Here is a 19,618-nt window from a genome sequence, read left to right as displayed (position 1 = left end):
CCTTTGCGGCCACCTCTATCCAAGGTTGCATCTTGCTGGGGCTGAGAAACAAGGAATCATTGGCAGCCAAGAGGTCCCCGCTGTTCCTCAGAAAGAATCGTGTTCACATTGTACATCCTGTTTGTTTAGTGACCCCAACATCCCTGATCCTATTTGCTTCCAGGCAAGAATAAACAAATAGATTTGATTAAATAAAAGTCACATCAATAAAAAAGATAAAGCACTGTAAAGAGAGAAGAAAAAGAAAATACTGTATGCATTAAAAAAAGGTTTTATTTTCAACAATATGTTCCATAAACTAGAAGGAAAATGGTCCATTACAGCCTTATTACTGAGATACAATTCACACTCTAAAAATAGTTTAAATACCTTAATTTCAGTAATATGCCACAGTAAATAACTTTTGGGATATAAGTTACATATATTGTACACCCATATATGTAACTACATTAAAAAAAAAAATAAAAGAAGGATCACATACATCACTCCACTCAGGCTCCTGTCACCTGCAAGTAAGAACAGTACATGCTTTACAAGTATCTGTTCAGTATTCTACTGAGCAGGTAAAAACTATGGATTTTAGGTAGGGAAGATGCAAGTAAGAAGACTTCAGTCTTCTCAGCCTACTCTAGTTCACAGACATCAAGGGTGAAGTTCATCTCACCTAACTTCAGACAGCTGTGGTGCAGGCACTTGGACTTGAGCTAGGAGCCCCAGGTTTCCTTCAGAGCCGACAAGAGAAATGGGTATTTCTAGGGCACAATTTCCCTGGCCAGTTTTAGGCTCCTGCACTACGATAGGATGAATCATGCCCTAAAAACGCCCATTCCTCTCCATTGACTATAAAAGGGTGGAGGCGTTGGGGTGTATATGTCTGATGTAGGCGTCCGTCTCCTACACGCTCATCGGCAAATGGCCAGCTGCCTCCCCGCCATGTCTTCGAAGCGAGGCACTCCTTCCTCCCTGCTTCCACCATTGCACCAGCTTGTGCAGCAGCTGCAGCATCTGCAGCAACACATCGAGTTGCCTGTGCTCAGAATAAGCCTCATGTTAGCTTCTTCTGGATAAAAAAATTACTCTGGCTCAGCACCGTCCTTCTCTAATGACTGACGCTCATGTCACTGACTTGGCCTCCGAGAGGCAAAACCACCTCCAGCACTGCTGTTATTCTTTAGTGGGGACAAGTCATAAAAAACTGTTTCAGAATAATAAGTGAAACACAGATAAAACCAACCAATTGTCACACGTTTGCAGCTCAGTTTCTCAAAGCCCTATTTATATTACACCCTACTCGTCACTCTGCTGTGAAACCTAATGACAAAAGCCCAAGCATCCATGTGTTACCGAAACACGCTTCACCGCTGACCGAAATGTTTCCCGTGGTACTGAATAGTGCTGCTGTCATGCATTTCAGCAGCAGTTGGTGTGATCTGTATGATCAGATGTGATCTGCTCTGCAAGGTTAAACTGTATTTTGACCATGTCTAGAAACAACCACCACATACATACTCCAACGTGGTCACTGTGTGTCTACAAGCAGAGAAACCCCCATGGCAGGGGAATACCTTGTCACTTGAACTTGGCACCGGACTGTCCAAGGAGCTTGCTGACACACTACGCTTCCGAAAGACAAGAGACAAACACAAAAGCATTCACTCGTGGTTAAGACACTTTAAATGTGGTTTTCTTTAAATTAATAACAGTTTTGAACTGGAATAGTCAAGAGCAAATATCACTTCTTGTGGCCTTTTATTTTAAAACCATTGTTACACCTGCTTCCAACTCATACCTTACGGAGGTACAAGGTATGGAATTTCTTTCCTGCCACGGATGTGAAAAGGAAAGGCTGGAACAAATACATAATATGCTTTCAGAGAGAAAAACATTCACAGAACTGCAAACAAATTAATTTGAAATGCATTTTTGTGGAAACCGTCTTCATTTTTTTCTACAATATTTGCAATTGGTTATGATTTCATTAATAAGCATTTCATTCAGTTTTAAAAGCTATTACTAATGTATGCTGATGTGTATATATGTCACAGTATATATGACTGTTGAGAGGTAAAATCTCACCTCAGTACTTCTATAATGTTCTTGATTTCATTGAAAGCACCTGAATCCCAATTGAGAGCCAAGCTAAAGCTTCCTGTAGCTCTGTTGTTGTAAGACACAGGAATAACTTTGTACATATTTAGAACTGCAGAAGAGCCCGTGTTTACTACGGCTCCCTTTGATGCTAATGTGTAATGAGAATTACTCGCAGGGAAAACATTAAATTAAGGACTAGAAGGTAGTGATTCAATTAAGAAAAATTAAATTACCTCTCTAATAGCAAGATCACAAAATAATTTCTAATACAAAGGTGGTTCTACATGCACTAACAAAAAGGAAGAGTGCAATGTATCCCAAAATTCAAAAACCAGTCCCAAATTAAAGTGTCAGCAATGATTTTCAAGAAATCAATACATAAATCCATAGGAAAACAATTTGTGTATTTTTTCCTTTTGCCTCCTTCTGCTGCTTCATCTTTCTCATGCAATATATAGTTAAAATATCACACCCTAGCTCCGCCAAAGCTTTGGTTTGGCTTCAACGCATCTCCCATGTCTGCTGGACACATAAAGGAGTTGAGCGACTGCTGTTATCTTCCCAAGTCTTAGACACTGAATTCCTCACTGCAGTTTATCTACAAACCAGTCCTGTAGACCAACCATCAGACAGATGCTGAAGTCCATGGAAGGTCCCATGAGCAGGTCCCTGAAAGCATCAGTCATGCTCCATGACCCCCTGAAAACTGAACCCTGCCCTCCTCCGGGGGCCAAAGGCAGCAATCTTCCTTCCTGCTCTCAAATTCTGCTTGGGTGTTTGACATGCTGACAAGGTGTTTCTTTTTTTCTCTGAGAATTTTCTCATCAGCTGTCGCCAACTGACAGAAGATCAAAACACCATCCTGGTTATGGAAATGGAAAATAAGAAAGGGGATTTCTTCTGCTCTGGAGGTACTGTCTTCTCATACTACAAGTCCTCTGAGGAAGAAAACTTGTCCCAGGAATACTGTGACTAGCTTCTAACTGGTGTGGAATAAATTTTGTGCAAGTGAGTGACTGGTAGAAGGAAAGGCATGCAATAGATAGGAGTAGGGAAAAGCTACAGGGTGGGGGGCGGGGGGAAGAGAAAGAAACCTCAGTGAAAAAAACCCGTTTTTTTAACAGAGCAACAGAATTCAGACTTGCAATAGAGTTGGCCATTTATTTAAAAAAAAAACTAAACGAAACGAGGCAAAGTGACCTTGGTGACTAGAAAATGGGCTTCGGTTTTCTCTTGCTGAAGGTTCCTGTGCCAACAGCAGAGGCAGCCTCTTGACTTTGAAGGCATTCCCATGGCCAGCATCTGAGAAATTATGAAGTTTGACAGAGGGATGCTGGAAGGAGATAAATGCCGCTTGCTTTCCTGGGGAGACAACCTCATTACGGATCTCACAATTGTTTCCTTAAAGTCTTCACAAAACTGCAAGTGGATAAGGGGGGGACTTTCTGCAGAAGCTGGAAATAGCCAAAAAATGTAGACCTCGGCCTAGACCTGGTGACTTAATGTTTCAGAAAGCCCACGGCAACACCAGGGAACATGGAAGAGCAAACCAAGGCATGAGAAGATGGTGCAGAAGTCACGGCCCAACCTAAGGGCTTGGACCCCTCTTCCTCAGAAGAAGGGAAGAGAGAAAGATCCCTCAGAGATACAGGTGTCTTCAGGCACAGCTTACTACATGCTTCAGAGCCACTTGAGAAGGTGCCTGTTGGCACAGAGTGGTCATGCTGTGGACCCTGCTAGCAATTTAATGGTTGCGATGTTTCAGCATGTCCCTGGCACCATTTAAAACTTCCTAGTACGGATCCAGCCTTTATGTGACCGCTTTTATTCAGCTTTCTAAATCAAGAATGTCCTGATCAAGTATCACGTTAACTGTAAGTTAATGAAGGGCTAAATGAAAAGACATTGAGAGGAGAAGCTGCAGACGTGAAGAAAAGCAGTTTCAGGCAGCAGCACTGACTCAGCCAAAGCCTGTAGGAGCTCCTGCCCAGTTTCATGTGTGCAGTCTCTCTCAAAAAAAAAAAAAGAAAAGAGGAAAAAAAAAGGCAAACCGTCTATTTAACCAGGACCTCTGACACGGAGCAGCAGCCAGTCAGGTTATCAGAAGCATTCGTGCAGGCCATTTATTCCCTTCTCAAAATTACAAGGATATTTTCATCCTATTTCTTCCTCACCATACATGCACAATGCGATAAATGAATCCTCTAAGGAAAAAAAAAAACAAAAATCCTATTTTGTAAACTGAAAAGGATAAAGCTGATAAGAGAGAGCCTTTCCCGTTCACACGGGGCCATGTGATTGAGTCCCTCCCATTGGCATCTGCCACTGGCTGAATGCTTACATTTGCAAATGGACTGTTCATAATTTATGGTTGTTTAACCAAGACTTAAAAAAAAAAAAATAAAAAAAATAGCCATGAATTATGACTTCCCTGAAATACTGAGCGTAGCTGCCATCTAGACCCCGAACCTCTCCCCGCAGCTGTTCCATGTCTTGACAGCTCTTGGCACAACAGGGCTCCAGGCAAAGCTTTGACAAGAAGAAAAGTACTGAAGTTCTTGCAATGACAGCTTTTGGGGGCATCGCAAAAATAATTATCCAAAGATCAGTTAAATGACATCTGTGTATAAATATGTCACCTTTTGTATACTGACGAAGCTCAAAAAATGCTTCTGACCAACACAGAGCACTTCTAGAGCTAACATTTTTGCAAAGTACACAAATTGTGTTATCCATCCCTAAATACAACTAATCTGTCCAGAATTTAAAAACTTCAGGAGTAGCAATAGCTCCTATGTTGTAAGAAGCAGATCAACCAGGTATAAGCAATAAGCAATCTTCTTGGGTTAATGTTGTACTATAAATCCTTGTCCGAGCTAAATCTTGCTCCAGCTTCCCAGATCTTTCCTTATGCAGGACTCCTTTTCTACAACTGCGTATTTAAGATCTACCTTCGTGCAGCCAGCTAGCTGGCTACTTGCATCTTTGATATCTGAACTAAGTCAACCCAGTGATTTAAGAGGAGCTTGCATCTGACTGTTTGCAGTGATGGACCTTCTGCTATGCACTCTCTCTCCTTGGCCTTTCACATCTTTGATTTCATCACCTTTAGGGTATGCTACAGGATGCCTTCTTCCCTTATGCTTCATCTGGAGTAGGATTTACTGAGGTTATGAGATAAATGCCAAGCTTGAGTTTGTTCTGGAGCTGGAGAAAGCTCTGTTTAGGGAGATTTTATTGCCTTGTTGAGTGCTCTCCAGTATTTTTGAAGTTTTTCAGGTGAGCATCTGAAGAAATTGCAAGAGGCACAACGTATAGCTAAACTGAATAAAACCACGTTTGCTTGCACTACCCCTTCCAGAAACCACACTGAAGTATCCTCCCCATCTCAATTCTCCCCTCTCTCATTGGCTTGTAAAATAAAAGCCAGCAACGAACAACAAACAGAGGTAATAAATAAGGCTCGTTTTCGACTATGTTCGTGCAATTCCCATATCTAAATCCCCAGGCTACCACAAGCTCTGGAAAAATACAGGGAAGGAAGTTACATTACTAGTTCCACCCAAAACTGAGTTAGCACTTTAGACAGACAACACTCAGTTCATTGAAATGATCATATGACTCTGACAGCAGAAACAGGCCACTGACCCAGCCAGATATTAGGCCATACAGAAAACCCAGAGACGAGACTATAAAGCCAAAAGTATTTTTGAAAGAGGGGAGGATAAATGCTTTTCACATTCACAAAAAGAGGAACAGTTTGTTATGGCACTTCTCAGCCTTTTAAGAACTGTCTCTCCACAGTACCCAGACACCTAATTTCTTGTTAATAAATGCAAAACCTTACTATTAACCACCACCTATAGAGGTGCTGCCTGATTTTTACAATAGTAATCCTTCACTGAAGCCTCAGGACTCACAGGATGTGGTTTAGATAATCAACACCTAACTGAGAGCCTCCTTAGATAGAAAGAGACATATTTTCCCTGCAGTGTGAAAGAAACCAATTTGAATTATTTTGAAGCTTATTTCTGAATAGCCGGCATACAGTAACACAATTTAGAAACCAATCTGTAAAAAGCAGTAAGCAGGTACCTACGGCTCCTTCTAGTCGTCTGTACTGTGACCGTTACTTTTATTCAGAATTTTATCCTAGCACACTAGGAAAGTTAAAACTACTACCAAATACCAGAATTTGGGGAATTCTGCATCACAAATGGATGGATTCTACTGGCACAAATCAGCGACACAGGAAAAACATTTTCAGAAGAGGATGTCTCTGCAATACTGCAGAAGTTATAACTTTTCAACCAATTTCTGTTCTGCCTATGCAAGTTACAGGAAGCAACAGGAAGCTTTTGAAACAGCACAAAGATCCGCTGCAACAATAATGACCTCAGTGTTTGCTTGTTTGTGTTTTACACCACATTTTTTCCTCACGTTTTCATAGTGTTCCTAGCACCAACTTGAACAAATATGGTTTCTTACACCATCCCATACCTGCTGCTCATCCTCCATGACGTTGCTGGCAAATTCAAACACAAGCTCATTCTGCTGTACAACTGCTGCCATAATAACGCATTCCCAGGTCTCAGCTCCACATACGAAGAAAAATGTTCTCGAATGTGAAAGAATGGAGAGCGTCACTGAGGTCCAGCTGGGCAGAAAGGCAGGATCATGAAATGAATCAAGTATCAGTGTTTGTATTTCTTAGATCATCAGTGTTCCCGGGTTCTTCTCTTCTCAAAGGGAAACAAACCAAGGGAAATCCTTTCCTGAGTTGCTCTTCCCACCTCGATAGCCTTTATCACTGCGGAGGGAAAAAATAAAAAAGTTATAATTAAGAAATTATTGCTTTAGCTATGTGAAATAGTAGCAGTCACAATAAAGCTTGCTCCGAACTATAACTGTTCTATATAACTCCAAGGAAGTCCGACACCTTTGTATCTTTAGAGGTATTACTTTTACTGATTAATACATGCGAATTTTCATTCCCTTAAAAATAAAACTGTTTCAGGAAGTAAGACATGAGTTTCAAAGTGTTTCATATTAAAAGCATGAGACTAAGAAAAAGTTATGAAAGTTAACAAAAAGAAAATCCATCTTTTCATTTGGTTCATATATGCAGTTTTCACATTCATTAGTAACTCTCATCTTTTAAGGTACATTCAAAGTAAAAATACAAAACCCAGACTGACCTACTCAGCTGTAGGATATCTCAAGCATATCACCTTTCTTCACACACAGTTCAAATTTAGCAAAGTTGTTATTTTGCAAGTAAAATGCTCTAGATCTTGATTCCCACAGTGTCAAACAGATGAAACCAGTAAATAAATTCTTTGTACAATCCAGAGAGTCCCCAAGTTCCTACATGAAGGAGATCTTCAGCTTCTTGTTAAAAATGCACTGTAAACGTATCCTTATCTCTACCACAGGCTCGCAAGCAGCCGGAAGGAAACAGCACTGACCACGTCATGGCAAATTAGAACAGGCAAAAAAACTGCACAGTACAATAGCAAAGGAAAAAAAAATATCCCAAACTATGGAATGTAAACAGCTTCACTGGAGGGATGCGTGCCTACAACTCCCATGTTTTCATTTACTCATCAGCGCCAAAGGTAAACATAGTTAACATGAGCTTACAAAGAGGTGTGCTGTATCACTTCTGGGGAAAAGGGTGAGCACAAAACATAATCTTTTTATACAACTAAGGTGACCAATATATTAATAAAAAAATCCACCATTTCAAAAGAATAACAGAAACAGGTGTCTAAAATTAGGAACCTAAGGGAGTATGTTGGTGCCTAGGAATTTAAATCCATATGTTTTTAAGGAAGCGAAATATGTGGTGCCTAGCATTTTGATCAAAATTCTTTAAACTGCCTTTGATTAAGGGCTGCTGTGACAGAAGAACAAGGGGCAGGAGTCTAACACGTACCCATCCAGACTGAGATCCCCAGGAAAGCCCCTGGGTGACTTCAGCGCCATTGGCAAGGATTAAAAACTGCCTTTGTACAGGAGGTTTAACTTCGCCTCGTTTTTGCAGTAGGCTGAAACTCAAAAAAATGAAGGGTATCTTCCTCTCCCCAATGCTAAGCAATTTAATTAGGGAGGATCATGTCACAGGCTTATACTCCCTCACTCTAGGAAATGTAACAGCTGTGTTTCCCATATAGATTGTGGTATTCCCAAATTCCTAAGTAGTGATGGCAGAGCATTCAAGCATTTAAGTCACTAGATCCTACCCTTCTAAGAAATCAGGAAACCCAAGATTATGCAAACAGGAGAACCTCCCTAACTTCCAAAGCGTGCTTTAATTAGCTGTTAAAGGGTTCATAAGAGTAGCCACAACCCTAACTAGAGAATATCTGCATTAGTGAGAGCTATATGCATGAACGGAGAAGGATGTGCTTTGTGAACCATGACTGTTCAACCTCAGCCCTTGCCATTTTGCAGGATGATTTGAATAGTTAACAAGGCTTTCTCCGTACTTCAGCAGGGCTATGGCACTGAAAGCATTGCATGTGACCATATAATCCTGGGTAGCTTCCCTAAATGTAATTATTTGGCCTCACCTTTTAGAAGATAAAAATGCCATTAAGAAGTTACACACACATGCCAGCACACTGGGACTAAGACCAACTTGTCCCATCCCAGACTCCTACCATCCTGTATGCCAGCCTGAAAATAAAGTACATAGCCATATAATATATAGTTTAATATTTCCTACAGACAGTGATTGAAGTGGGTCAATCTATGTCAATAGGGACACACCAGCTCTTTCAGAAGAGAGGACAGATATGGAAATTTAAGTATAACTTCTATTTTGGTTACTGCCTAGAAATAAATTGTAACTCTCCAATAAGATGAAATAATATTTTAAGTCACTCCCTCCAATCAGTGAAGAGTAACTTGATTCCAAAGGATCACTGTGCAAATATGAGAACCTCCTCAGCTTCCAAATGGAGACTTATTTTAAAATGGGGGTTAAGCTAATTGTCCAGGGAGAACCAGAGCGGAATACAGCACGGACTTATAATCATCTCCGTTACACTAATTGAAGCCACATGTATGAACAAAGAGTACAAGTTCTTAAGGTCCAGTAACTTTCTAAGGTCAGTAACAATTAACAGTGTCAATGTAAAATCACGATAAATGAAGTGTTGGAGACACAGGCTACCTAGTAAGCTCATGAAGCATAAGGAAAACTGGAGGTACAGGCACCATAAGACAGATTTTAGAAGTTCCCTGTATGCACTAGGAACTGGCATATTCTTCCATTAGTTATTCATTATTGTGTAAAATATTAATATTTTACAGTAGATACTACAATACCAAGGTGCACACTAAATGCATAAGATCCAAAAGCTGTGGCAGCAAACTTACTAAAAGCCATAAAGAAACGTTTTCTTACTTATTTTTTAAAAATCCAACAAAACCCTCAATGCAAAACTAATCATCATGATTTAATATCATTTAAGAGACTGCAGCAGCGTAACGCATTTGATCCCAAAGGGATCCACACAAACACTACTTAGAACAGTCACATTTTATGGTAACATGAAGTTCCTCATCATCTGATACCGTTGCAGGAACAGACGTTCAAAAGCCGGGTTACGAATTTTGCACCACGGTGATGCAGTGATGTAAGACTATATGGCAGACTCTTCCCTCCCCTCTATACCCCCTCCCCAAAACCACCAAGGAATCTATAAATAAAGTCAAACGATACCTTCTTCTTACAAGAAAAGAAACATCTAACCACAACATTACAACCAAAGTCAAAGACAAGTGAGCCAACAGGCTTTAGTGAGCTTTTATATCTAACCTTATAAAGGTTAGGCACTCAAACTGTTATTATTTACAGGAAATTTTTCATTACTTCTTTAGCGGTATGCAGTAATAGCAAATGATCTATTGGGCAATAAAAGCATGGCAAAATAATGCAGAAGTACTTTCCTTTAACCTATATCACTTTCTCTGGCATATAGAAAACAAAAGCAGCTTTTCACAGAAGCCAGCACAATTCTAAACCAGCTATATTTTCCTCCACATCTATTTTTATAAATTGTGCTTTCATTATTCCAAGTATCACAGGATCCTGCTGTCTATAGGCTAACACAAACATGACTATTGTTTTTGCTCTATAATGCCACTTATCTCCCTGCCTGATTTTACGTACATCTGTGAGTAGAAAATAAGTTATTTGCAAACAGCATAAAATGCGTAAATTGTATTCACATGCACAATAAGCTTGACTACGTACAAACAGTCCTAGGAGAAAGGGAACCCAGTATATATTACCATAAAATTTACATTAAATTTTCAGAACTACAGAATAAGTAAGGTTTTGCTTTCATTTTTACTAATTGTTGTAGAAACATAAAAAGCAATATTAAGACACAGCAATATAAATAAACATCTTAATTTTGCTTAATCCTCGAAACTGAACATACAAATAAATTATTTCAATCCCTCTGGAAATTCCCCTCCTCTACTGATTTCAACATCTAGAAACAACCTCCTCAATCAGTCTGTCAAAAAGCACATTCATCCAATTTAACACTCAGTACACTGCTACCCTGGTATCCCAGAAGATACATTGTAGGACTCCTTCCAGCCAGACACTACAACTTTTTTCCCCACCACTCTTCACCATATATACCCTGCACTTAATCCTAGCCCTATTTAGCCAGTTCAACAAAGTTCGTAAGAAATACCTCCAGAACCAACATTTTTGGTCCCAATGGTGAAGTTGCAATACTGCAACTAGGTTCCAACCTGGAAGTAACAAATCCACAATTTCTCCTTCAACTCCTGACAATATGAGCCGGTACAGCCCATACTGCCTTAGTATTCAAGCACTGTGATGCAGAACACTGAAATAACACAGCAGCACCACACTGGAGCAGGCGTAGCAGGCATCAAAGTGCCAGGCACAAACCCAAAAATTTGCTGAAGAAGCTCAGCTATAAACTTGGAAGGCTCAAGTCTTGGTACTGAGAGCACCCCAGCTGAGCTGAAAGATGCCTCCAGCAAGCTACTGGATCCAGTCCCATTTAGGGTTATGAAAGATGACTGTAATCATCCTGCACTGCCTTTTTTGTGAAATTAGTAAGAGCATTTGTACATTTAAAATTAAGAACCATCTCAGCTGTGTTAAAATTCAAATGCAGATCTGAATCCTGAGTTACTGCTGAAACAGCTCAACTCATTTAGCACGGGGACAAAGGACTTGCAATTGAAATTTCCCATTGATTTTCTAAGACAGTCTGCAGCATTAGCTCTAGCCTAAAGTGTCAAAGTTCTGACTTAACAGAAATGCAAAGCTGAATCCCCTTCCCAACACCATCTTGCATGCAGGAGGAAGAGGGGAGTCAATGAGAGGAACAGGGAGAATAAAGACATCACCTGGAAATTTTGGACTGAAGGACTGAAAACCATCCCAGGTGAGGTCAGACGAACACATGGACGGTAACCGCACCATTTCACTCAAGTTTCTAACTCCTTTCTACTAGTGGAGGTTAAGGATGGATCAAGCCGGAGCCAGTCCACCCTCTGCAGAGTCACATCTTTTTAAGATACTGTACAAGCAATACATCATAGAGTCTGGTTTTCTTAAAAAGGGGGGGAAAGCTGAATGATATCGCAGTTCTCGTAATGCAGAAATCCCAAACCCATGATGATCTTTATGTATGGTCCACACTAAGCATAAATGCTAACAATATAGTCTACTGTGGCATTCTTCACAGACTGATTATTCCTATTCAGTAATATTAAGAAATTGCACAGAACAGGGGCTTTGAACCACGTCCTTAGACCCGGAGCATCTGTAGTCAGCAAAATGACAAGCAAGAAGAACAAGTTAATATATGTTACTTGGCACAAGAAGTTTCTGAAGGCTCAGTATTTCAACTGCTCACACAAATTAAAGGAGATAGGAAAACAACATGGTAAGGGGGTATCACCGAGGAAGGAAAGAAACAACGTAAGGAACAGCCTGAAATCTTCTGAAAGCATCCAGGCTGCCTAGGGGAAACTGCAAAAAGCAGCTGACATAATAAAAGTCAACAGAGTGACCTTTGCTGAGCTTTCGTTAAGGACAAAGAAATCATCGGTATCAATAAATCCCCGTTTTGCAGCCAGGCTGGAAACCAGCCTATGTCACCCCGGGCTCTCAGTACATATATAGCAAGGAGGACAGAGAGTAAGAGGATTCATCTGTTAAACATAAACAAGCATAAAAAAAAAAGAATTGGTACACAATTCAGTCAATGCAAAAGAAGTGAAATGAACCCCCCCTTCCCTAAATCTCACATAAAAGCACGTTTACTCCAAAGAGAGCAGAAAGCACAAACGCAAGCAACAAGCTCTTCTTTGCCGTCACCAAAAAAAATCACATTTTCATCTTTTCTTTTTTTTTGGCAACTACCTCTTTTAGCCTGAATATTTAATACGAGGCAAGATTCCTTTCCACACTATTAACAGTAACAGCTCCAGCACTGTTTACAGACTCCCCCACCCCTGAAAACCTTCCTCTTCCTATCTCCCATGTTCCCTGATACTTTTTAAGTCCCTTTTATTTAGCATATTTATATAACACAGCTGTTGTACACAAACCCAGCAACCTGGCAGAGCGCTGTTGGGAAATCTGAAGGAAATTACAGTGTGGTTGAGGCTTTTTTCCCTCCGTATCCTCTCCTGCCAGCATGCTCGAAATGTAAAGGTAGCCCCAAATCAGTGTAGGTGTGTAGACGTAGAGCATTGTAAATAATTGATTTATGCTGCAGCAACAAAAGATCAGACTACCACCGAAAGGCGAGTCCTAAACAGCAAGCTAAAAGATACTGAGGCGAGGAAGGCTGTCCCCAACTCTACTACTGAAGCTCTTGAGCTCTGAATAAAGTATTTGAACATCTGCTAAGATAAAGAGCAAGCTTCCCTAATCTGCTCAGGCAAGAGAAAGGCCACGCTGGGTTTTAGTGACCTCTCCGCAAAGTGTTTGCTCTTGCAAAGCAGAGCCAACTCAACAGGAAAAGTTAGCTGTAACTTGCCCTAAAGCAAGGGAGCAAGGGCACTCCAGGGAGAAGCAAGGGTCCAAATTCTCTCCTCCGCTTCCCCATTCCCCTGAGAAGAAAATAACTGAATCTTGCATTTCCATAGGTTGGGTGCACGGTATAAGAAGAAGAGGTTAGGGAGATGGGACATCACAACGCCACCCCTCCCTTCCTCCCCAGATCGTGTCAGAGATTGGACCTCCTTCCCTCCTCGCCTGCGCGCCCCCCCCCCCCCCCCCCAAGATCAAAACTGCTTAGTGGATTCAAACACCATTTTGCAGCTGCCCAAATTGCACTTTTTGGCACATTAGACACATAAAAGAGAAGATGAGGGTAAATTTTCAGAAGTGGTTATGTGACCTAGCAGCCTTGGCTACCTGTAGAGCTTTGAAACTTTTCAGATTGAATTTGTGTTACTAAAGCCTCAGCTCACAGATAAGCTGCATTACTTCAACTACAGTTAGATAAAAACCATGTAATGTTGCTTCACTGCATAGCACCTACTCTACATGCCAGTGCAGATGTATGCATACACATATAAGTTGCAGCTACATAAACACACTTTATCCCCATTTTTGTGTGTGTATGTGCACATACACACACATACGTATACACCAAAATAAATGTATGAAATGTACGCCCTTCTACTGACTTGACTTTTTACTTTTGGTGTAGCTGTTTTGGCTACCAAAGCAGCAAAAACCCCACAACCTCCCACATCCCTGTACAACAAGGGGAAATGCAGAAGTGCTCCTTCTCTGCTTCCATTTCAGTCACCTCCACCCACTGCTGCTCATCACCACCTCAGTACTGCTGGGAGAATATTAAGCTTCATCTTCCCCTCATCCACTGAAGGCCAAACAAACGAGATTAACTGGACCCTCCCTAAAAAGGCCAGTGTCCCCCAGGCAGTGCATAGGGAGCTTGCACAGTCTGCCAAGCCTGCGAGAACTCAGCAGTCGGTCTACCAGTCTGCGGAACAGAGCAGCAATAACATCTCAGTCTTGCAAAGATAACATCTGTGCGTAGTGACTGTCAAAAAGGGGAGAAGCGTACGTGCAAGTCAGGCCTTCACCACCTGAAAAACACTGGCCACAAGCACATCATCACACTGAGCTTCCTGGCGACCGACGGCGTGACTGGCAGTCTTTCTAAGAACTCCGTGATGGGCTATCTAAAGGTCTGTTATTCTATCAACGATCAGGTTTTGTTATGAAGAACATTTCCGAAAGCGTGGCCTTGTTTAGCAATATAATATGGATCCAAGGACCAGCTTAAAACAATAACATTCATAGCAAAGACCTGCTTCTCCTCTTGCTACTGCATAATGGTACATGTGCAGGCTAATCTCCAGTAAACGCAGAGGCTGGGGAGTGTGGTTTGCTGGTCCAGAACTCTTGGGAATCACTAACTTGGTCTGTCTTTTGAATCTACCTTTGTAGTTAATTCATCACTACTGGTAAAGAGAAGGAAAAAATCAGCTGCTCATACTTCCCAGTTGATAAAATGAGAACAAGGAGACACTCAATTAAGTTGAGAAGCAACTAGTTTTGAAAGGATGAAAGGAAAGCAATTAAAAATGCATCAGCCTAGATGTACTTGCTCAGACTCCTTGCTACAGCCATGACAGAAGTCAAAAGCTTAGGAAAATTATAAAATGTTTTAAAAACAGCTCGATGTAATTAGACCAAATCAGCCTCATTACATAAGGATTTCTTTTTAAACAGAATGGAAAAGACCTGTCATAACACAAGACAAACGTCCAGTAATGCAGATTGCAACCACACATCTGTACAGGCAGGATTTTGCTGTAATTTTTTTCTTTGTAACTGCTCACTTCTGGACTCACGTATTCTCTACCAGAAAAACAGTAATATATTAAACACTCCAAAACCAGAATAGATGGACTACAAGTTTGATATGACACTGCAAGTGTCCGCATAGTCTAGCTTGTCAAGAGGTAAGTGATACCAATTATGGAGAGAAAGGAAAACAAAAGATCTCTCATTACTTCCTCTCCTACAACACTCAGTATACGCTATTTTATCCAATAGTAAATTTGCAGAGATAGGATTGGTTTTATGTGTTGTCATAAGATAACCAAATTACTAGCATTAATAAGTAACATTAGTATCAAAGATATCTTACTATTTTTTATATTGCACAAAATCTCAAAAAGCTGGTTAAAAAGGATACAGAGAAAACTGTAAATTGATAAAATCCCAAATCCGGTTCAGAAATTTCTGTAAACCAAATGAATTATTCCAGCGACACAGAATAAATGTTTTAAAAGGCACCCTCAAGCGGTTTCTGGTATTTAATAGCAACTTTTAAGGAGCATTAAGATCACAATCCTATAAGCAACTATAACAAGAGAGCTGCAGATAAATCAAATCTCACTGATTTCAAAGGGAAGAGGTCTCAGTAGAGACAGCTGAAGGGCTGAGCTCCAAGACAGCTAAAACAGAATATGAGGAAACTTGTAAAAGAGGGTGGAGGGGGGAAGAACTGCTTGACCCCGAGAGGTTTTGCTCTTTTGATTAATGTATACACACAAGAGAATGAAGCAGTGGCAGTGGGAGGAAGAAAGATCAGGGGAAACTAAATATAATTGCTTTGGCTAGGTGCCAAACTTCACAAATTACCAGTTGCCAGTCTGTACCCAATACTGATATAAAACTGTCAGCCGTTCTCTAAAAATTACTTTGCCCACAAATTAGTAATGCAGTCATTATTTTTAAATCACCTGCAGGTAAAAGTTAAGTTTACCAAAGAAAAATCTGCTGGCCAAAGACATAGTCTTTTTTTTTTTTTTTTAACTGGAATATAAATGCACACAAAATATATACATTAAAGGGGGAAACTGAAAAAAGGCCAGCGGAGATCAGGTTCAAGTCAAAAGTTTCTTATTCCAGGCAACTTTTTCCAGCCAAGCGTCAGTAATTCTAGATCCGGGAGTTAAACTCCCACAGGACTTTTTCAGCATTCTGCACAAGATGCTACAGGACCAAACTCAGTAAAAATCCCCATTACAACTTCTGCAACGCAGATTTTTAGCATTCTGTGGCTTTCTTCTTGCAATTAATTTATTTTTAAACTTTTCCAATTGGACTGTCAAGCACAATGAACAAAACATTTAAATAAATTCAAAATTACTCTCTGTTGTAGCCATACAAATACTGTGTGATTTGCATTTCTATGTTTGAGTATTTGAGCAGTTTCAGAAATGTGAATTTGATTTAATTGATGTGCACTAACTAGAAATGGGCACAAACTAATCCACACAGAACTTGCTGAAGCCTCCCCTTTCCCAGACACACAGAGACACAGACTTCAAGCCTCAGTTTGGTACTTTACTCCTGTTGACGATGTATATGTTCAAGGCTGCATTCAGCAACTCTGCCAGGTTGAGAAATGTAAAGGGTCTTACCTTTGCAGTGTCTTTAAAGAATCTGTATGAATATAGATCAGATTAGGCAATGTTTCTGTTGTTTGCCTCTCATTTGCTGTCAGCTGTCAGCAATATGAACAGTCAAAAGCCTCTGGAGCAGGCTGGTATTAGTCAGCCAGACTTGAATTTCCAGTTCTTTTACATTGCTGTCTATTTTCCTTCATTAAGTTAGCCTGTCCTACCCTGGTATCAGATTACACGGAGCCAACATTTATAGCACCTTGCAAAACAGTCCAACATATCACATACCTAAGTCTGCCTATACCTGTTGCCCTCAATGTTTAACCCTTGCTACCAACAGGAAAAACTTTTATTCTAGAATGTATCACCTCAAAAACATTTGCAGCAGAGGAGTTGTCTTTCCTTCTTACCTGACAGCTACAGGACGGCATGAGATTTCGTTTTACGAACTGGAGAACACAGGCAGGCTACGCCGAGAACAGCGGCTCTGAGATGCCCACAAGAACAAAGCCAGAGACCCAGCAGCAGAGACTTCTCCTACCTCCAACGAGAACCATGGCCTGAAAGCACTTGCTGCTTATTTTAGCAGGTCTCAGAAACCCCAAACGGCTTGTTCTGGGTTCAAAATCATCTAATTACACTAATTCCTCACCTCCCTGCTGCTAGAGCGGCAGGTAGGCAGGCGCATTGTCAGCATGTGATCATCGCGGTGCAAGCAGATGGTGTTTCCAGCCCGTGGCTCTCCCAGCGCTGCCGGCTTCCCTCTGCCCGACCAGGACACGGTGCTGCCCTCGGCTTGGCTCTTCCACCTTCTCCCTGATGGCTTTTAGCCCACCTTCCCTTTCTGGACTGTGTGCTGCTAATCCTATTTCCACAGTCTAGGGTCTGCAGTCTAGACAGCGGCAAGTTAAACCGTACAATGCTGGGAAAAAACGTAGCAGTGATTTCTCTCTTCATGCAAGATGTGTGGCCATCCCTGTGAACATCAGCTGTGATGGTGACGCTTCAGAGGACTACACAAGGTATTTTACGTGTTCTTGTATGACAGGTACCTTAGCTTTCCTACACGCACATCATACATCTTGGAATTAAACAGAGTTTTAACAAATAAATATGTTTGTTGTTGAACCAAGGGTTGTTCAGGTAGCCTCCTTCTTGGGACAAGTGGTCCATTTTGCTAAAGCTGAGAATATAAAGTAATACACCATTAGACTCACACAAGCGAGCTAACGTGGAGAGCATGGATGAAACACATAAAAAGAGTTTTATTTGCATGGTGCTTTAACCTAAATCTTTACTTAAGTAACTTTTTAACCCTTCAGACAAGAATCACAGACCCAATCAAAGCAAAGCAAAAAATAAATGGCTAAGAGGGCTTGTGTTGAGAAACAGTACAGGCCATATCACAACGCACTGCAACTAACACTTATCTATAAGCTTCTTTCTTAACACAGCGTTAAACAAGCGTTTCAGTCTTTGAGAGATTCCAGCTCCAGATTTAGAAGAGCACTTACATTTATATTTAAGTTAGCATTGTGGTTAACAATGATGTGTGGGTAAAATATAGATAGAAACATCAGATTTTCAGTCTGTCTTATTTACAAAGCTTATCAGTTAAAACACATTTTTGCAAACTGTGCCTGAAGCTTTTTAATCTATTTGTCACAAAGATCCTCATTTAACTTTACCCACAAATGTAAGAAATTAAGTACTCAGCCACGCACCTCCAATGGTTATACCACAGGAATTAATCAGTGAGGTTTTTCACACCAGGCAAGAGGTGACCTGTTTTCTCCAGTCTGTAATCAGACACAGCACAACGCCCATACGGTGCCCCAACACACACCTTCCTTCTACATCCCCAAGGGTCCATTTTGTCACCTGTTCAGCCATGACTGTCGAGATTACTTCTTCTTGTAAGTTCTTTCTGAACTAGTTTGATGAGTGAACTAAGACGAGTAATACTGTGAATTTTTTGTTTTTAAGGGCTTGGAGAGTCTAGTGCTATTACTAACACAGCCACGGAGTTATTTATGAGGTTGGGACAGGCGAGACACATCTCCATCAGCAAATCCCTCAGAAAAATTAAGACAAATCTCCTGCTTTGTCAAAACCACACAGCTGATGTCTGCACTAAGCTTTCATACAGATTCCAAAAAACCCCAAAAAGCAACAAAAAAGCCCAACCCACGAGTGAGTGACACCACCTCCTAACATTTCACAAGCAGAAATACTTGATTCAAAAAAGCCCGTAGAAATAGGAATGAAAGAGGTAAGAGAAGAGGTGCAAGAAGAGGAGAGGTATAAGAAGAGGTGTGAAGTACCAAACCGTACCTACAGTCGGGCAGATTGATAAAGAACAGTTGCAGGCAGGGAAGTCAGAGATGTCAATCAGACTTCATGAACACCCTCCCACTAACCTCCAGGACTGACAAGTCTCGGGGTTTTTTTCACTGTTTGTCTTTTCTAATGTAACTGTCTGGGTTTTTTAGCATGAGTGCATTCAACTTTATTTTTGGCTTAATCAGGTTCTTTACTGTAGCTCAGACAGTGTTCATGTAAGAAGAATTCATGTAGGCCATGACAGACTTATTCTCTTAAATGGGATATCAAAACAAACTCCACGCCTTCAAGATAGTCTCCCAAATCAAGGCATTGGGTTTGTTACTCCTTTCTGAGGTGAACTCTTCTGCCTGATTTCTAGTGTATCATATTTTACAGATCACTGTGGCTGCAACTCACGTGTCATCTACAAGCCTAACAAAAAAATAAATTAAATTTATTGAAAATTATAGAATGAGGGAGCTAAGCTTTTGAACTCACAGGGAGAAGGGCTAAGGCTCATTTGGGGTTGAAGGCTCTAACTGTACATTTTCCCTCAGCACAACGCATCACAGCTCTGAGCTGGTACGTGCTTTCTGCATGGGTAATTTGTACCGGTGTTCCTGGTCACAGCTCACCATGGAGAAAGGCAAGAAGCAACAAAATACTCCAGATATGCTCAACTAAACACGGTTAGTAAGCTCTTCTGCAGCATGCAGGAAAGGGAGCAAAGTCA

General features: G+C 40.8%; 1 protein-coding gene across 1 annotated transcript in view; it reads right to left on the bottom strand.

The window, feature by feature from the left end:
* Positions 1-7,352, bottom strand: part of ELF1 (E74 like ETS transcription factor 1) — a 40,528-nt gene extending 33,176 nt beyond the window's left edge. Inside the window, exons 1-2 of the mRNA XM_050902245.1 lie at positions 7,290-7,352; positions 6,592-6,901 (exon numbers count right to left, since the gene is read on the bottom strand). Of these exons, the coding sequence (XP_050758202.1) occupies positions 6,592-6,663 (72 nt within the window). The 5' untranslated portion in view covers positions 6,664-6,901; positions 7,290-7,352. The remainder of the gene's footprint in view (positions 1-6,591; positions 6,902-7,289) is intronic.
* Positions 7,353-19,618: the final 12,266 nt, after the last annotated feature.

The sequence above is a fragment of the Gymnogyps californianus genome, chromosome 1 (genome assembly GCF_018139145.2).
Source record: "Gymnogyps californianus isolate 813 chromosome 1, ASM1813914v2, whole genome shotgun sequence".
Classification (NCBI taxonomy): Eukaryota; Metazoa; Chordata; class Aves; order Accipitriformes; family Cathartidae; genus Gymnogyps; species Gymnogyps californianus.
This window is presented reverse-complemented; position numbering and strand designations above follow the sequence as displayed.